Here is a 21,030-nt window from a genome sequence, read left to right on the forward strand (position 1 = left end):
GGTGTGGGTATAGTGTGTCGATTGTGTAAGTGGCTCCATCGTAGGTTGTCACTTTGCGTTATGTAATAAAGTTTGTATAACTACGGATGTTGTCAATTTGTAAGCCTCGTTATGGATTTTAAGACTATTAGGATTATTGAGTTTGAAAAAAATTTGATGTGTGCAATAGGAGTCTGCGGGTTCGCTCGACCTTAAATCGAGGTCGGGTGCCCATCACGTCCCTCGGGAATTGGGGCGTGACACCAAAATTTTGGGATTTCTATCCTAGAAATACGTTGGGATCTGGGTTTGCAGATGCCGTTATCGCAGACCAGTACTTTGACGTTATGTATCCAGGTCGGCTAATTTTAGCCTTGATCTATTTAATCTGTAGCCTTCATTTGTTTTGTTATTTTTCATCTAACATCACTTCTTTACTCTCTAAAACCCTCCCCCAAGGTTCTTATACCAAATTAGAGCAAAACCCAAGTGAATCAAAGCGGTTAAAGTGTTTGTGAGCTTACTAGTATTGATATAGTTCTAGTATATCCTTAAGTTGAAGTTGGAGGCTTTCTTGGTGTTGAAGTAATCTGCAGTTTAATTTTTTCTTTTGTGTTTGGTAAGATTTCATCCCTCACCTTATGTTCTTGAGGTTGTATGGTCATTATATGACTCGTTGAAGATGAAATTTGTAAAGGAAAGACTCAACTTGTGCTTAGACTTGTATTAGACTTGTGTACTGTTTTGGAGCATGATATTGTTGTATTGTGGAGCTGGTCTTCTTGTATATAGGGTATGTTGATGTTGTTGTTGTGACGATGCCTTATGGAAATGAAGAAAGGAAGTGTATATCACCTTTGTATATAGGCATATATTGGGCTGATTATGTGTACCTTTGTATTATTGTTGAATTGAGACCAAAGGATCAAAGGAGGATGTAGTTGTTGTTGTTGGTCATGTTGAGTGAGTTATAGTTGTTGAGGAATAAGGGAAATGTTTTCCGTTTCATTTTAGAATCGATTTATCGTTTGATATACATGATATGCTAGCGTCGTCTAAATTCGTATATGTATTCCCTTATTATAGGATTAGCGTACTAGTTGAGACGAGTTTTTTATTTCTTCGTATTGGCAACTCGAGGTATGTAAAGTTTGTTCTCTCCTTTTTTGGCATGATTCCACATCTAGTAAAGGCGTAGGTATCATATCACGAGAAACTTATCAACTAGATCTTGTCTCAGTGATCTATAGTCTCCCGAGTAGTTATGTGGTACCTTTGAGGGATTCTTATCAGCTCCTCATCCCCTCTGATGTCAGTTGAGTTAAAGAGATACGTCGATGTTTTATATATATATATATATTCCCGCATACACTTGATATACATTATGATATACATATATTTTCTTTAGCCTGGTCGTTTGGTCAGTGAGACATTATTGCCTGGCTGCTTGGTCAGTGAGATATTATTGCCTGGCCGACGGGTCAGTGGGACATTATTGCTTGGCCTTATGGTCAGTGAGATTCTGATTGCTTGACCACTTGATCAGTGAGAGATATGATAATATTATATTATATTGCATTTGATATGAGTTAGATCAGGTGAGTTGTTCCAGGGCACTCTTTGGCCTCCAGATTATTATGGTTTTCAGTTCAGTTTCAGTTATTTTATTGATTTACATACTCGGTACATTATCTCGTACTGACGTGCCTTTTGATGGGAGCGTTGTATTCATGCCTGCAGGTAGTGATAGACAGACTGATAGACCTCTCTAGTAGATGGGACCAGATATTAGCTGATTGGTGAGCTCCCTTGTCCGGAGTTGCCAGGTCTATTTGGAGTCTTCCTTTTTATGTATGTAGACTTGATGGGTAGGTCGAGGCCCCATCCCGACCATGTCTGACTATGCTTTCCTTAGAGAACTTGTAGGCAGAGTCCGTATGTAGTATGTCGGTGTTGTAGCCTTACCCCTTGTATATGTCTTTTGCGATCTTGTTGGATGTGTGCGTTCTGCGTGCCTCGTCGGCTTGCGAGTTATACATATGTTTTGGGTGTGTGTGCCGTTCGGATATATATATATATATATATATATATATATATATAGTGTGTGACCTTGTCGGCTTTGTTGGTATCGCCTATTGGCCTAAGTTGAGGGTTACCCCTCTAGAGCTACAGGTTTAGAGTGGTTCGCTCGGGCCAAGTGTGGCACCGGGTGCCGGCCACGCCTCTCTAGATTTGGGGCGTGACAAAATTACCTAGTTTAATGACATAGCCAATAACAAATCTTCTAGTGTTGGGGTAAGGAGCCCAATCTGAGTCACAAAATGCTTCTAATTGATCCATACTCCCTCTGGAAAAGAGAATTCCCAAACTAGGAGATCCTTTCACATACCTTATTACTCGTAAAGCAGTTTCAAGATGTGATTGTTTTGGTTGTTGCATGAATTGACTAAGCACTAGAGCTGAAAAAGCAATGTCAGGCCTAGTGATGGTCAATTAAATGAGTTTGCCAATAAGTCTTTGATAAGTGCTAATGTCTTCTAGGATAGGATCACCCTTAATGCCAACATGTTCATCATACTCCACACTAGTTAGCTTATGATTAGCCTCCAAAGGTGAAGTAACAGGTTTAGCTCCTGCTAAACCAGTACTGGAAACTAGCTCCAAAGCATATTTTCGTTGGCTGAGAACAACACTAGTTTTGGATCTCAATACCAAGAAAGTATCTCATCATTCCAAGGTCTTTTACTTTAAAATGTTGGTGCAAAGTGTCCTTTTCCTCTGCTAGCAATGCAGAACAACTTCCAATGATGAGCATGTCATCTACATACACTAGAATAAGTACCAATTCAGTTCCAACTCTTCTGTAGAATAGAAAGTGATCATACACTTTGTTGATATCCTGCTTTCAACAATGTAGTGGTTAGCTTAATGTTCCACTGCCTTGAAGCTTGCTTTAGACCATAAAGGGATTTCATCAACTTGCACACCTTATTGCCCCCTGTTGATGAAAACCCTAAGGAAGAGCCATATAAACATCCTCATCTAGATCACCTTGGAGAAAAACACTATTCACATCCATTTGCATAAAGGGCCAGTCATGAAATGCTGCAAGACTAATCATTGTCCTGACAGTAACCATCTTGGAAACTGGGGAAAATGTCTCATAATAATACAAACCTTCCTTTTGAGTATACCCTTTAGCAACCAACCTAGCTTTGAATTTATCTACATCACCATTAGCTTTATATTTGATTTTATAAACCCATTTGGACCCAAATGGCTGCTTACCAGGAGGCAAATCTACTATTGTCCAAGTATGATTGTCTTATAAGGCATTGATTTCTTTTTGCATAGCTTGGATCCATTTTGGATCCTGACAAGCTTCCTTGAAGCTGGTTGGTTCAGTATGAGCTGAAATAGCTTCTATATAAGCTCGGTAGTTGGTGGATAGGTGAGAATATGAAAGATGATTGGATATAGGATATGAACAAGACCTAGTGGATGTGGAAGTGGTAATATAGTCTTTCAACCAGATGGATGGTTTGGCTGGTCTGCTGTATTTTCTCAAGGGTACTGGATTGTCTTGCACCATTGATGCAGGCTTCTCTAAAGGTGGAACTTGATCTGCACCTGGATCAAGCGGGATATCTTGAGCATCCACCACTGGATCTACAGCTTGATCAAGTGTAGTATCTTGAACTTCTACCCTTTGGATCTACAATTGGATCAAGTGGAACATGTTGAACATCGGCTACTGGTGCAGCATTGTCAAGAACTTGATCACCAGGTGGATGCATTTGTTCAACATAGGCAGTCCTTCATCACTAACTTGCATCCTCTCAACTTGGGGTTAGTCAACGGCATCATAATCAAGCTGCATGTTCAACTTACCAATTGGCACAAATAGATCTCAAGTTCATATTGCTCCAACAGTTGAAATGGAAAAACATGTTCCCTGAAAGATACATCCCTACTGACAAGAAAAGACTTGGTGTCAAAATCAAATAGTTTATAACCTTTTTGAGTTTCCATTTAACTAAGGAACACAATCCTTCTTGCCCTTGCCTTTGAACTTATCTCCTCTTAGCAAAGTGCTAGCAAAGCACAAACAACCAAACACCTTTAAATGCTCTAATGTTGCTTCTTTACCAAAGAGTAAAGAATATGGAGTCCTACCTTTCAGAACAGAGTTAGGAAGTCTATTAATCAAGTAGACTGCAGTTTTGATACAATCACCCCAAAATCTGTTGGGCATGTATGATTGCAGTTCTAGTGCCCTTGCCACTTCCAATATATGCTTGTGATTTCTTTCAACTATACCATTCTATTGAAGGGGTATAGGGACAGCTGCTTTGGTGTATTATGCCATAAGATTGTAGCAATGCATCAGATTTAGCATTAAAAAACTCAGTACCATTATCAGTTCGTATCACCTTAACAGTAGTATCAAACTGATTCTTTATCATACATAGAAAACTAGTCAATACAACTACCACCTCTACCTTTGACTGTATCAAACAAGCCCAGGTCTATCTACTAAAATCATCAACAACGGTAACAAAGTAATGCTTCTTGTCATAAGTAGGGCACCTCGTAAGGTCCCCAAGCATCTAAATGCAGTAATTCAAAAACAGTGGTAGTTCTAGTAGTACTAATAGGAAATTTTAGTCTATGTTGCTTTGTTAAGGGGCATATTTCACAACACTGCTGCAAAGCATCTCCTGCTCCACCTTTGAACCTTGGAATATGTGTCATTGCATTTGATGATGGATGTCCCAGTCTTTTATGCCACAACATAGTTAATTTATTGTCATCAGCAACTGTTATTCCTACTGTAGGTTGTACTAATCTCCTTAAGATGTACAGTCCATCTCTTTTTCTACCAATCCTTATCACTCTCCTACTGAAGAGCTCCTGAAACACACAGAAATTAGGATTGAAACCTACCATACAGTGTAAATCTCTTATTATCTTTGACATAGACATCAAGTTAAACTTAAAGTCTAGTACATGTAGTACATTCTTCATAAGTTTGGTTCTCAAAACATTAAATCTCTTATGTGAACAATGTGAGATCTATTCCCTGTGGAAGTTTGCACCCCTACATTTCTTCCTTCGCCTACTGATCTAGGATTAATCAGTATTTTCTTGCAATGAGTGATATGATGAGATGCTCCTAAGTCTATTATCCAATCTATTAAGCAAGCACTGGATAATAAAGTACTCATACCTGCCATGTTAGAGTGATAGTCACTTGTTTCACTTGTCTCAGCTTTGCTCAGAAAATTCAGCAATTTCTTGTACTGGTCCTCAGTGAAGAAATGGCCTTGTCCTTGAGAGAAGCTGGAACTAGTACTTGCTTCAACAGATGCATTTTTTGTGTTGGCATAAGACCTAGTTTCTCCAAAATGTGGCTTCTCACCAACAGGTTCTAGTTTCTTCTTACTCTTAAAGTCTGGTGGAAAACTAATAATTCTGTAGTAGTTTTCCTTAAAATGATCTTTATACCCATAGTATTCACAAATTATCCCAAATCCTGATCCTAGAACTGGCCTTTTTGATTTCATTTCTTGTCCTCTTCCAACAAACAAGGTCAAGGACTCATTGTTTGTATTCATAACTCCTAAGCATCTCTGACTTTCCTCTTGAATTGCAAGAGAATAAGCCTCATTTATGGTGAGAACATGTCTTTTGAAGGATTGAACTTCTCAACTGGCTGTAACTGTCATTCTATCCTACTAGGAACTGCAATAACCTTTGGTTTGTCATATGTTCTACATAGGGCTTAGAATCTTCACAATTACAAGATGGAGCTAGTACTAGCACATCCATTTCATCCCAATAAGCCTTCAATCTAGTGATGTAGAGAGTAATAGAGTTTGTATTATGTCTCAATATTCCTATTTCATTCCACAAATGATAAATTCTAGTAAGGTTAGATTTTCAAACCTTTCTCTGAAGTCTTCCCATACTTTTCTCACATTCGATGCATACATGATGCTCGACACTAGTTCTGATGCAACAGTGCTGTAAATCCACGATAGCACCACCGCATTGTACCTCTCCCACTTCATTGCTTGATCTCATTTGTATGCATTTTTCAAATAGGTTCCATCAATAAAACCTAGCTTGTTCTTCACCAACAAAGCTACTTTCATTGACCTGCTCCATAATGCATAGTTTTCTGGACCAGTAAGTCTAATCAAATGCAAAGCAATCCCAGGAGTATCTGAGGATTGCAAATACAATGGATGATTATGATCTACATCTGCAGATTCTGCATTTGTATTCTCTGAATTAGCAGTATCTCCCATTTTGAGCTAGTTTAATCTGTGATTTCTAACACTCGAGCAGTAGGATCTAAATCTGCTCTGATACCATGTGAAAAACTAGCTAAAACTGGATTGAAACAACCTTCATTAACACATATTCAGTGAACTATGAAGAAAGTTCACAGAGAAGAAAAGGAAACTGTTTTCATTGAATTGGAAAATATCTGATCTTGCTTACAAGTTGTGTGCTCGAGTGAACTATATATGCTTGCATATGACAGCTACAATCCAACTGTACAATTAAAGGAAAAGTCTATACTGCCCTTGACCAATAACCACCTCTCTAACCAACTAGTTTTAGAGTTAGTTATAACTAACTCTCCCGCATGTTCTGCTGCTGACTCAACTTCTGTTCCTTGATCTTTCATTATTCTGGTATTTGCATAAATGATTTTCACCACCCAATTTTTTAGTGGGAGGAAGACAATCACTCTACAATTCTTTTATTATTCTATTTTTTAAAAGAATAATTGAACCAGCGAAGTAAGTTTTATAGAGATCAATTCAGTCATAGTTGATCAATTCAGTCATAGTTAATTTTAACTGATATTGTCACAATTCAGATGTTGTCATTGATATCGTTCAGACTCCATGATCACGGCGCATTAGTACTCATTAGCAAGCTTATGGTGATTAATAATTTCAAATATTTTCCTGCCATAGTCTGCACTTGTTTATTCTAACTAAATGATAGATCCAAATTCCTGTATTGCTATCTTTGAAGGCCATTAAAGATTTATTTGAAGACCAAAATTGATACATGCAAATGTTCATGGTACCTGAAACTTCCAAACTGCCAGTGCTACTTTTGAGCCCCTTGGCGGCTACCACCTGAGTTCTGACTATATACAACTTACCCACCCACCCACACTCTACCGACATCCCAACCCCACAAAATTTTTTAAGAAAAAAAGAATGTTAAAATCAAATGCAGATGCAAGGTTATAAAAACTAACTTTGATAAATAAATAAAAAGTGGCCTTGATCAATTGTGTTAATAAAAAAATAAAAAATCAACTTCAACTTCAAATACGTTTTATTTTATTTTAATCCAGCTATTGTCCTAACTCCTAACGCTACTTAGGTTTGATTTCGCCAGAGATATTTATTTGTCAATATACATGCAAATGCGGAATTTCATTGTTTGCAAATAATAGTTTGAAGATTAGTACTTGCAAATACTTGTGAAATAGAAACTTGTTCGAAGAGTCCGTATTCTAATTAGTAAAACAATGATTTGTCACCCATAAACTTTTAATTTTTTTCTAGTGAATTCATATCGTTAGTTACTTGAATGCTCATTCGAATACAGACCATTCAAGATTTATAATTCGCACATGCATGGAACATGAAACTTCCAAACTGCCAGCCCTACCAACATCCCAACCCCACCCAAAAGAAGTTAAAAAAAATGTAAATGTCATTACAAATGCAGGTACATGGTTAATAAAAACTAATTTTGAAAAATAAAAGCCAAATCTTGTAATCTTTTATTGCACTGTAAAGTGATAACAAAAGACTCTCCACTTCGGAATAAAAAGGAAGGATTATGTATAGTATTACTACATTTTATTCTCCTTATCCGATTAGCACTTCTTGTAGGAATAGTATGTTTAGAAAAGCACATTTCTTTTTCGCTTTTTATTCCTCTGGAGTGGGACAATTAAAGGTTCTCCAAATTCTTATAATTGTTCACCACTATATATCCTCACTTTATGTGGCCAATTTTCCACTCTAAAAAATGGATTTTTGCTATGGATTTAGGATAACTTAAAAATAATTACTCCCTCTGTTTCAATTTATGTGAACCTATTTTCTTTTTAGTCCGTGCCAAAATGAATGACCTCTTTTCTAATTTAGAAATAAATTCACTTTATGAAATGATTTACAGCCACACAAATATTCAATACTTATTTTGAACCACAAGTTTCAAAAGTCTTCACTCTTTCTTAAATGTCGTGCCCAGTCAAATGGGTTCGCATAAATTGAAACGGAAGGAATATTATACTTACAAACTTGCCTAACTCGAGGATAACAATAACAACAATGTAATTTCATAAAAGGGATCTAATGAGGTAGAGTTTACATAGATCTCACCCCTACCTGGAGAGGTAGAGAGGTTGTTTCGATAAAAAAAAAACTTTATTTTGATTTGTACATGATATCTAGCTCATCCTCGATACCTACTTTCTCTGACATGATGAATAATTATGTTTGAAAATACAAACAACAACAACAACAACAACACAATATATCTAATGTAATTTCACAAGTGGGGTCTAGGTCTAGGAAGGGTAGAGTGTACGCAGACCTTATCCCTACCTCAAGGGTAGAGTATCCACCAAGGCTTGGATAGATGAAAAGAAATCACCTAGTGTTTTTATCTATGCTGGATTTGAACCTGAGACTTCATGATTTTTAACTCACTTCATTGATCACTAGGCCACACACTTGAGTGCATTGCTCCTTAATAATAAAAAGGGGTAATATTTGTTTTGCTCCTCAATTATTGATCACTTCTGATTTTGGTCCTTGTTATATATGGTTCAATATATTTAACCTTTAATTAATTAAAATGTATATTTTTGGTCCCTTTATTTAAGAAAATGTTATATTTGGATTATTTTTAGGAGTGCATTACCCTAAAAAAATATATATATATATATATATATATATATATATATATATATATATATATATATCCGGAGTAACAATATAAGCTTAACATAACAAATGATTAATTAAATGGTGATACATTTAATAATTCTGAAGATTTATGAATATTCACAAGCAAAGGAATCAAACATGACCAATTCAAATAATTAAAAGTTAATTTAAATATGTTTAGTTAAATATCGCAAAAGTTAAAACTAAAATTTACCAAATAACTGAGGGACTAAATTTCTTGAAAAGTCATACTAAAAGAAAGACATGATGTGATTATCTTAAGAGTAAAAAGTCATACATTAAAATTAAATAAGACGGATACATAAGTGAATGACAAATTCCTCAGTCATCATGCGTTAATCCTTTATAGGCACATACATGAATTAGTTTCATACATTGAACATTGAACTTCTATTTTTTGGATTTTAATACATAACTGATAACTGTGAAAATGAAATAGTCGACAGACATATTATATAGTAGTATTATATATATTACATATACAGAGGTGTGGGGTCGGGGGTATGGTTGAATCCTGAACATAAGATCAAGAGATTGGCTATTTTTTGGATTTTAATACATAAGTTGTGAAAATGAAATAGTCGACAGACATAATATATTGAGTATTATATATTTGTACATTATATATTGGTTTATGAACATAAGATCAAGAGAGATTGGCTTATAAGTTTAATGTTAGCTTTTCACTTTTTTAACGTTTTTAAAATAAGCTCAAAAAAATAATTAGATCCATTTGGCTTAACTTATCTAAAGCAGCTTATAAGCTGAAACCAACTTATAAGCCAAAAAAAATAAATTGAGCTACCCTAACTTTTTTTTTTTTTGGCTTATAAGCTGAAACAGCTTATAAGCTACTTTATTTAAGCTCATCCAAACAGGCTCCAAATCAAGTATGACTTACTAGTTTACTATATTTATATTCTTTCGAGGGAAAGCATATATAACTTGGTATTTGTTCATGTCAGAAGATGAAATCAGAACAAAATGCTACTAGTATTTTGTTATTATGCCATGAAGTCGCAGGTTATATGATACAAATAAAATGCTCCAAGAGTTCAATTTCTAAACAAAAAAAAAAAAAAAAAAAAAAAAATAATAGCGACGGGCAGAGTCTTTGGATATCGCTAAGGGCTGGTTTGGTTGGGGCACAAGTTATCCCGGGATTGTTATTCCACCCTTTATGTGGGATAAAATAACACTCTAATACCGGGATACTAATCCCGGGATTAGTTATCCTGTGGTTTTATCCCAACCAAACGTGAGATAAGATGATACTAAATTTTTATCCCAGGACTATTTTTGCTTATCCATCATACCAAATGACCCCTAAGGGTGTGTTTGGTACGAGGAAAAAATGTTTTTCTAGAAAATATTTTTCGAAAAATAAGTGGGTTTCTCACTTATTTTTTAGTGCTTGGTAAGTGAGCAAAAAAATATTATTTCAAAGTATTTATATGTAATGGAGCAAAAAACTATGAGGTTGGGATGGTCAAGGGGTGGCCACAATAAAGGTGGAGTTGGGGAGAGGCAATGATCTTAGAATGTCATTTATGATCTTGTTTTATGTACCTTCATCGGTAAGATTTTCATTCATTTTTTTAACTTATTTTCACCAGAAAATATTTTTCAAAACATTTTGACGAACCAAACATAGAAAGTTGGACCAGACACACCCTAAATAATGAAATATTATAGTTAATTTCATTTAATGATGATTATTAAAAAATCATATTAGCGGCTATTTAGCGAGAAATCAACGATGAATTTCATAGCTACTTTCGAATTTTTTTTCCGTGGTGTAATTGCTATAATACAAGTACAAATAAGACAGGCAACCTAATATAACTTATAGTGTAACATTTATTTATACTTTTAATAGTGCAAGTTGTATGTTTGAAATTAAAGCATGTTTAGTTGATTAACCAACATATATGGAAGTGAAAACGATAGAAGAGAACATGAATTAATTTATTTTGTTCAGGAAGTGGCAACTTGGCAATTAATTATATACGTACAACGGATGGTGCAAAAGCTGCCGCACTAAAACTTCAGAACTACATATATAGTATTACTATCTCAAAGTACTACTTCAAATTTTTACTTATAGAGATTATTTAACTTGGATTTTATAAAGAACCTAAAACAAGCACTGAATAAGCTACAATCTCGTTTAAATCTTAAAGCAAAAGTTAGGATTGGTCAGAAGTATCAATTGGCCATTTTTATCTTTTGCTTTTCTGGATTCGTGATGGATTTGGAATTAGATTTGGGAGCATATATCTTGTACCTATGAATTCTTATTTTCGTCGTCTATATAATAATAATTCATTGTTGTCATAATTGGAAGCAGAAAAATTAATACACAACAAAAGAACATTCCCTTTGTTAAGAATTTGTCGCCATATGGGCAAAGCTACATTGCTTTACTAGCAAAAATACCCGCATAAATATCAAAATGAGAATGCTATATTAGAACTAACTAGTCAATATTAGATGAAACTAATAATAGCAAAGTTTTACTATTTATTTAAACATATTAAAATGTAATCGTCTCAATAAAGTTGCATAATCTAGGATTTATTAACTTTAGTCATATTTATTTATTTTAACTTCCAATTGGTGACCAAATTGTTTTCTAGTTCCAGTTGTAAAAATCAACAAAATGTTATAAAATAGATGTTTTTGATCAAGGCATGAAAGTAACTGTTGAATAATTGAGAGCTTTTAACATATTGGGTCTATTAAGGATTGATGTTGAAAAAACTTTTCCCTCCTCCACTAACACCTAAAAAATACAACTCATATTCTAAAAAAATATTTTTTGCCATAACAAAAAATGACCCAACAATAATCAATACTTCTTTCGTAAAACCTATTTCCTTTGCAAGTTTGCAGTCATTAAAATGGTTTTGTTAGATTACACGACACTCCATGATTCAACCAACTACTAAAGAGATTAAGAACGATTTTGTTGCAAATAAAAAACAAAAAACACTTTATATGTTTCAAACATTTTTTTGATGACATTATGATGATAGATAATAGTTATCAAGTAATAATGATGATAGATAAAATTATGAGATTAATCAAAATAGGTGAGTGCATATCAATTATAACTTTCAAAGCTTTCACTTTATCCTTCATTTTTCTCAATAATCCTCTCCAAAATCTCAAAATATTTGAGAAAGACAATAGTAGGAGAAGGTATAAAAGATTTTAAACAATAATTTAGTCAAATTTACCTTAAATACTATGAAGGGAGCAAAAAAAATATGGTATTACATTAGCAAAAAGTAGAGGGCTTTAAAAATATGAATACCTGAAAAATGCAACTCATATAGATAGGTTAAATGATTTTTTTATTTTTAAACATAAATAAAGTATATATGAGAGATATCACTACAAAAAATGGTTAGAATTTGATTCAAAAGATAACTAATTGTAAGTTCATACCAATTCACAGAAGCGAAACTTACAAAATTTAAGAACAAACATCAAGTTGCAAACCTCACATGCAGATCCGTTGTGTTCCCTGGACACAGAACGACCACGAACTGTGGAAACACTCCGCCCAATCCCAATTTTTAACAACGGAACCTCTAGTAACCCTCTGTCTCCTCTCTTCTGCAACACCAAAATTCTCCTTTTCTTTGAGTTTATCTTCGTCATTGTCGGTGCAGAAGAGAGAATTGTCGCATTTTATTGGAGAATTCTAAATCAATCTCCAGTTTTGACGAAGTTATAGTGCTAATCATCATAACACTGTAAAACCGTAATGAGAAGTTATAATCAAATTCAAAAGTCTCAGTTAGATATTTAATACACCAAATAATAAAATGTTAGAAATAGAATATGATTTTGGTAAAACAGTGTATACCGAGTATTATTTGTACTTAAGAGCCCAACCTTTGATTGATTACCCTGCATTTACTTTGAGGAGCATTGCTAATGCACTTGGCTGAGTGACTGGGAAGATAGACAGAGTGCGAGGACCTATATGAAGAATTTCGTTTGGTTCTTTTGAGTTAAGCCCATGCAGGATGTGGTCCTCGATACTGAATATCCTAGTTTCTTTTGAAGTGTTTCTTGTAGCATTCAGGTCTAGAGTCTTGTATAGTTTTGAAGATGAAGAGAATGAAAACGGTAGTTCTTGATAATGATAAATTTTAAAACTGTAACAAACAGTTGTAAGTGATTTCAAATTGAATAACCTAACTGCTTAGGATATTGATTTGGATGAATATAAATTTAAAATTAAAGAGCAAAAATGTGTATTTGAGTTGCTAAAAATTAGGAGGAGCCCCTAAAAACTGGTCTTTGTTGCCCACATTTTCTGGAAATAAAATCTGGTATAAAGGAGGCACTAACGTGTTTTATTGATTTTTAAAAACTTTTAAAATTTGTAGTTGTTATTAAGAAGGATTTTTTTTTTTTTTTTTTAAAAGTGATTTGCTTTGGAGTTCCTGATTATTTGCTTAAAATTTTTGGAAACGTGGGTTTTGTTTTTATTTATAAAGGAATTTAAAAAATGCAATTTAATTTTTGCCCTTGCAATTTTTTTTTTAATTCTGTATTTTTAAATGTTGATTTTTGTGGTGATGACACTTGTCATTCCACCATTGTTTTGTCTCTCCTATTATATATAGATAGATTATAACTCAATATAAAAAACGCTAAACAGAGTAATAACTTGTTATAATATGTTAAATTATATTGACAAATATAAATAATTTATTTTGTGATCAATATGCAACTTAAAATTTTATTTGATATTTTGCTTACTCTTATCTAATCAAAGTGGTTTTATTTTACTAAATTTTAAAAGTTATGAGTATAAATTTATATGATCTGAATCTTCTGAACAGCCGACAATTTCTTTTCTTTTCACATGAAAGCTACCCAAAAAGGACCAAGTTGTCTTTTACCTTCTCTATTTTTCTTTCAAAACATCTTGTCAACCTTTCTTCTCTTTTGCTCTTTTTTTATTATTAACTTTATTCGTTCTTTCGTTCTGTTTTTGCATCTTTTTGTACTTGAGATATAATTATTATAAATCATCCCCAAAAAAGATGGATTCAGGATTTGAAGTCAACGTGGCACCACTAAATTATTTGGTCTCGTTAGACATAGATGAAACCTGCTATGACAACTCACGATAGCTGTTGGGCTAAAACGGCCCAAAGGTACTCTTAACATGATGTGATACTGTCCGCTTTAGGCCAAGCCCGCACGATTTTTCCCAAAAGGCCTCACATCATTAAGAGTATCCAACTCCTTATAAGCAACTCCTTTTTCTTTTTAGCTACTTATGTGATACTTCATTTGCACACCCAACAATCTCCCCCTCGAACTAAGTTCCACACGACTCATTACGGGTCAGAGATTCAACGTGTCAATGTGCCACCCAACATCGTCAGAGTATTTACGGTCACAAAGCCCAAAAGTTGTGTATGCGTCTTCAAAGCTATGGGTAAAGGTTGTAAACCGGCCCTTAGACGGGCAAAGGCACTAAGCCTGGCCCCACGCCACACTCCGCCACCTTCATACTCGTCCCACCAAACCATTGGCTCTGATACCAATAATTGTTAGGTTTTTGGGGTTTTTCCTTCCTATGTGGAATTGGATTAATAAAACTCAATCCAATTTGGACCAGGCAACTTTTGCCCAAAAAAATTCCTCTATATATAGGATCAATTTAGATCTTATTTTTATAACATAAGAGTGAATTCATAGCAGCCATATAGAGAGAAAATCATGAGAGAGAAAGCAGATTTTCATCCAGAAATTTTCTACTACAGCAGTCCTCTTTAAATTATGTTTTCCGATTCGTTAACCGTTGGATCGTGCTGAAATTTGAACTGGGGGTTCTCAACATCTGGTTCTTAGATTTCAACGGTAGAGATCGAATTTTGTGGTTTGTATCTTCAGTTTTCGAGTACGAACATTAGCTCGGTTTTGGGGTTAATTTCTCTCCTTTTCTTCACTAGTTCTGGTGCTATCTTTTATGTATTGTTGTTCCGTGATTGGCTTTATTGTTGTATCCATTTGAAGAACATTTTTGTAACTCTTTTGATTATAGTGGAGCTTTTGTGGGCCGGAGGTTCCGTGGATGTTTCCTCTTCACCTTGAAGGGGTTTTACCACGTAAATTTGGTATCTCTTGCATTCGATTTATTTTTGCTTGCTTTGCTATTTTATTGTTGGTATATCTGCTGCTCGGATTTCCATTTGTGCTAGTGTTTATTGTCTTCTCTTGGTTCAAATAGTGTGGAAAGCTTTGACTTGGGTATTTCTTCTGTTGTTACCTCGTCGTACAATTTGGTTATTGCTTGTTTCTTCCCAACAAAGTGGTATCAAAGCTTGTGGTTGTATTTGGTTGTGTTGATCGTTTATTTGAATGATGGAGGAAAATATGAGCAAGATGGTTTGCTTAAATAGCAGTAATTACCATATTTGGAAAAGCAAGAAGAAAGATTTTCTATTTGTCAAAAATTGCATTTACCCGTGTTTGCTTCTAAGAAACCCGAGTCTATTGAAGATGAGGATTGGGAATTCCGAGCACTTACGTGTTTGTGGCTATATTAGGCAATGGGTTGAAGATAATGTTTGAAATCATATTGTGAATGAGAAAAATGCTAAAAGCTTGTGGGACAAGCTCGAGACACTTTATGCTTCAAAGACTGGCAATAATAAGTTGTTCCTACCGAAACAATTGATAAATATTAGATACAAAGAGGGCAACCCATATTTTCGATCATATCAATGATTTTCAGTGGTGTCATTGATCACTATCTGGAATGGTGTCAAGTTTGATGAAGAAATACAAGGACTTTGGCTTCTTAATACTGCGAGACTCTTGGGAAACTTTTCGAGTTTCTTTGATCAATTCTCCTCCCAGTGATGGTGTAACTATGGAATATGCTAAGAGTGGTGTTTTGAATGAAAATGAGAAGAAAATCTCAAGCTTCGTCTTCTTCAATCGCATACTCGATGTTTTTTGGTTAGACGGGGGACAAGTAACTTCAGAGGTCGAATGAGAAAGGCAAAAGTAGAAGCAAGTCAAGATCCTCCAGGTACAAGAATCTTACATGTGACTATTGTCACTTGAAAGGCACATCAAGAAACATTGCTACAAGTTTAAGAGAGACTAGAAAAAGCAAAAGAAAGATGGAGATAATGAAAAATGTGTTGCTATTGTTGCTGAAAATGATCTTTTTGTTGCTTGTGGTAAAAATGATATCAATCTTGTTTGTGATGAGTCTACCTAGTTTGTGGATTCAGGTGCCACTTCTCATGTCACGCCAAAGAAGGAATTATTTTCTTCTTAAACTCCGAGTAATTTGGGAATGTTACGAATGGGCAATGATAGTGAGGTTGAGGTATTTGGTATTGGCACAGTTTGCTTGAAAAGTAAGAATGGTTCAAGGTTGGTTCTTAACAATGTCAAGTGTCACGACCCAACCCCATAGGCCGTGACTAGTGCCCGAGCGGGACACACAAACACACTTATTGTAATCACATACGGATGGTTTATACGTATACAAATATCGTACGCCGTCTCAAATCGTCTCAAACGCAAACATATGATGCAAGGCTATCAAATGGCGTATCGGCCCAAAATATATCGTTGTATGCTAGCCGACAAGGCCGGTGCGAACGGGATCGCCCTAACATATAACGTACGAACACAGGTTAGGCACAACCCACATATACGTCTGGCTCGACTCGGTAACAAAGTAATCATATGACGGGACAGTGGCCCCGCCGTACTTCGAATAACAAATACATATGCAACGGAAGAATATATATACCAAAATTTGTGGTGGGACTCGAAGAAAATAGGTGTCCTGGATCACCGGAGAATGATACTTCATGTACCGAGTATGCAAAGCAGAGATACAAGAAACAAATCTCGAGTCATAATCGAAACAATACGTAAAATAAGTGCAATATCCAAAATACCAAAATGTTCATTTTTTGAAAATACAAATCATGCAAGGGGCTTAGAAAATATGGATCGATGGCGATAACACATCATACCTCCGAAGATTTCATATCTCCAAAACCCGACATACCGTTGGTCAAAAATTGACAATATGCTTTGCCCGGACGGAGGGGCTGACACATCATAACACCAAATATACAATTTAAAGTAAGACACATCATACTCCCGTATCACATAGTGCGCACGATACATAACCGACTCGGACTCGGAAGATGCAATAAGTTTAGTGAGTAACCATATGCATAAAATCATTATCATAAACTCAAAAGATAAGTAAACTGATCGTACTTGAAATCGGGATAATAGTTATATCATATTCTTTCGAAAGTCATCAGAAGTACATAAAGGAAAGTCGTGGGGCCCACGGATGTGTACTGTTGGGCCCGCTTTATGGAAAACATAGTCATCATATGCCATAAAAGCTCCTACGAACATATCGAGGCAATCCGAGCCTTTCGTGAAAGTTATCGTTCGTAGTTGGAACTCTTTAAAAACAAAACTTTTTACGCAACATTTGAAAATCAAATATTCCAAAGACATAAGGGTCAATATTTCATCACATCAAGCATACGAATACCAAGAAACAAATAAGAATCATAGACACGCTCGGATCGCGAGAATAGAATTTCCTCGAGGCTCGTGTCATAGTATTTATAAGGATTAGGTGCGAGCTTTACATACCTCGATCGTCAAAGCTAATCCAAATCAAACCTAGACTCTCCAAGATCTACATAACATCAATAAATACCAATGTCAACTATAGGAGAGTTCATTTCCAAACTAGCACTTAATTCTACGAAAAAAAAGAAACTAACAATGAGAATTCAACTCGGCCAAATTCAACAACAACAACACCAACAATCATTCTAGCAACATCAACAATCGATTTAGAACGCATTCGAACATTAATAATTCTTCTCCACATATTCCAACAACATTCCAATTGTTCATTACAATTACATACATACAAACCAACATACAATCAAACTAACACTAATGCTCACATATTTGATTACTAATCCGAAACCATTCAGACAACATTCAAGAACTCTTTAAACAATTCACACACAATATTTCCAACAATCCAACAAATGCTCCAATTCACCCGAAACCGTCCCAAACCCGAGAACAACATCCATAACACATTCCTAACTTCCGAATCATGATTTGTACCAACAATCCACACTCTAACAATGTCATTCTCATAATTATAGAAATTACATTAAAAGCACAATAACCTCCAAATCAGCCCATAACAATTACAACATCAACTTGAGTCATTAAACTCTTATCGTCAACATAGAATTCATAACGACAACAATCAAAATACTAAATAGAATTGATCCATTCTTGTCATATGACATGACCTATATTCAACACTACACATACACCGATGATTCCCATCCATTTCTTCACACTACACAACTAAACATGCTACATAAAATTTAACTCATCACTTTTACACAACACACATGCACACGGCTATATACCATGCACACGGCCTCAACTCCAACATGCCATATTTCATGAATTTCATCCATTTTTGCATACTACGACATACATAAACCTTCCATAACATATAAAAACAATATTAAACCTTACCTCTCTTCTCAAGTGGTTAGCAGAATTGATGAAAACGAGCGATTTGTTGACCCAAACAACACTCCCACGTTACCGAGGACCCTTCAATTAGTGGGTTGCTAGGATGAAATAATTTTTTGATGGCTAATCTGGACTTGAATCTCTTGGCCGAACGGCCCTCGATGTTGTTTCCCAAGTTCTGGATGAGTGACTTATTAGTCATCTTTTATGCTCTTAGATGAATCATACAAGTGTTTGGACTAATTAAATTTGGTAGCCACACGGCCAAAGGTCAATAATTCCATAATTTCCAACTTTCCAATATTTCACTTTTAGTCCCAAATTTTCCTAAATGTTCCATGCCAACAAATTCATGAACAACTTATGTCTTAAAACAAAATCGAAGGTCAAAAGTCCCGACTTCGTATCCCGTAACGGTTTTGTCCCTAACTTATCATAGTTAACCCGGATCGTCCCAATGTACAAAATACGGGATATAACATCAAGCATGCTCTAGATATTCGGAATTCAAGATAACGAGGGCGTGGAAGTTAAAACTATAATTGTGGCTCGAGGTAACAAGTATCTTTGTTGGTTATGTTGATTCAAAAGAATTGGTGGAGAATGATACCATCGCAGCTATGGTTTACGAGTCATACGAGCGAGGAAGTGGAGATTGAGAAGAATTTGCTTTTTGGAGCGAAACAAGAAAATTTAAAGAGATGTGTTCATCTTAATCGGAAAACGTAAAAGAGTTTATAGTCATTCGCCTTCAAGAAAGCTTTGAGTTGGTACATTCTCGATTTGTGTGGTCCTTTAAAGTAAGCTATCGTGGGCGGCGCACTTTACCTTGTGACTTTTATCGATGATTATTCTCGCAAACTCGGGTATTTCCTTTGAAGTCTAAGGATTAAGTACTTGATGTGTTCGGAAGAAACTAAAATGTATCCGCTCATACAACGGTGGTGAATACATTGGTCCTTTTGATAATTATTGTAGACGTTAGTATTCGGCATTCGAAAAACTCCTCCAAAGACTCTCGCTAAATGGGAGTAGAGGATGAAAGAACTCTAGTTGAGAGGGTTAGATGTTTGATTTCGTATGTTAAGTCCAAATGAAGAGTCGCTTATGTTATGACCGTTGACGGTAATGTCCCGGTAGTTTGGTTTGCAAGGATGTCTCTTTACGCTTATCCGGAGTCCCGGTGTAAGGCTTTTGTGCATGTTCCTAAGGATAAGAGGTCAAAGTTGGAAGTTAAAACCAGGCAATCCTGTTATGGTCATGATGAATTTGGCTTTTTATCGTTTCTATGATCTAGTCGAGAATAGAAGCCGTGATGTTGTATTCTTTGAAGACCGCACAATCAAGATTTTGACGAAGCCGAGAAGGTTGATTCTCGCAGCAATGAGAGCTTAGTTGATGTTGATCTAGTTCCCGTGACTCGAAGAAAATCTTCAAAATAATGAAGATCAAGTTGATACCTAAGATATTGATCATGTTCGTAATGACCAAAGATGACGTTGTTAATGCTCCAATGAAGATAACGTGGTGTCAAAGAACCACTGCTATCGAGAGTTCTCTAAGAAGATCTATTAGAGAGAAAGTACCTTCATCTCGTTATTCTCCCAATGAGTTTGACTCGATCGACGGGGAGAACCCTAAAAGTTTTGAATAGGCCATGGATAGTGAAGAAAAAGAATGGTGGTTTGATGCTATTCAAGATGAGATTAAATCCTTGCATGATAATCATACATTTGATCTGGTTAAGCTTCCCAGAGATAGAAAAGCTTTGAAAAACAAGTGAGTTTTTAGGGTGAAACATGAAGATGGTAACCCGGCCTACTCGGTACAAGGCTAGATTGGTTGTCAATGGATTTAATCGACAAAGGGAGTTGACTTTGATGAAATGTTTTCTCCGGCTAGAAGATGAAATCCATTCGGATTGTTCCGGGCTTGCCGCAAGTCTAGATTTAGAGGTTGAGCAAATGGATGTTAAACCGTTTTTCTCCATGGTGACTTAGACGAAGAAATTTAAATGGAGCAATGTAGAGGTTTTGAAGAAGGGTAAAGAGAATTATGTTTGCAAATTGAAAAAGAGTTTGTATGGTTTAAAACAAGCTCCTGTGCAGCAAGGCAAAGAAGTTTGGTTCTTTTACGAGTCAACATGGCTTCAAGAAGACTTCTTCGATCATTGTGTTTTTGTGCAAAAATTCTCTCGATGGTGACTTTATCATTCTATTGCTTTATGTTGATGACATAAGCTTGTTGTTGGTCGAATGCTTGTAGAATCTAAGTTGAAGCAAGAGTTGAATAAGTCTTTTGCTATGAAAGACTTGGGACTAGCAAGACATTCTTGGCATGCAGTTGTTCGTGACGAAGGCCAAGAAGTTGTGGTTATCACAAGAGAAGTACATTCAGAAAGTACTTCGTAGGTTCAACATGGATA

The 21,030-nt window shown here is 35.4% G+C and overlaps 1 protein-coding gene across 1 annotated transcript; it reads right to left on the reverse strand.

Moving 5' to 3' along the window:
- Positions 1-4,337: 4,337 nt before the first annotated feature.
- On the reverse strand, positions 4,338-6,494 carry LOC132062465 (uncharacterized). The gene is made up of 2 exons (XM_059455032.1): positions 5,210-6,494; positions 4,338-4,893 (listed from the first exon to the last, which is right to left on the reverse strand). Exons 1-2 carry the CDS (start codon positions 5,595-5,597, stop codon positions 4,880-4,882), a joined length of 402 nt encoding a protein of 133 aa, XP_059311015.1. The 5' UTR covers positions 5,598-6,494; the 3' UTR covers positions 4,338-4,879.
- Between the last annotated feature and the right edge of the window lie 14,536 nt (positions 6,495-21,030).

The sequence above is a fragment of the Lycium ferocissimum genome, chromosome 7, assembly GCF_029784015.1.
Source record: "Lycium ferocissimum isolate CSIRO_LF1 chromosome 7, AGI_CSIRO_Lferr_CH_V1, whole genome shotgun sequence".
Lineage (NCBI taxonomy): Eukaryota > Viridiplantae > Streptophyta > Magnoliopsida > Solanales > Solanaceae > Lycium > Lycium ferocissimum.

Bases quoted from the DNA above. Each gene is read 5' to 3' on its own strand.
- LOC132062465 (XM_059455032.1), bottom strand. From the start codon at position 5,597: ATGAATACAAACAATGAGTCCTTGACCTTGTTTGTTGGAAGAGGACAA.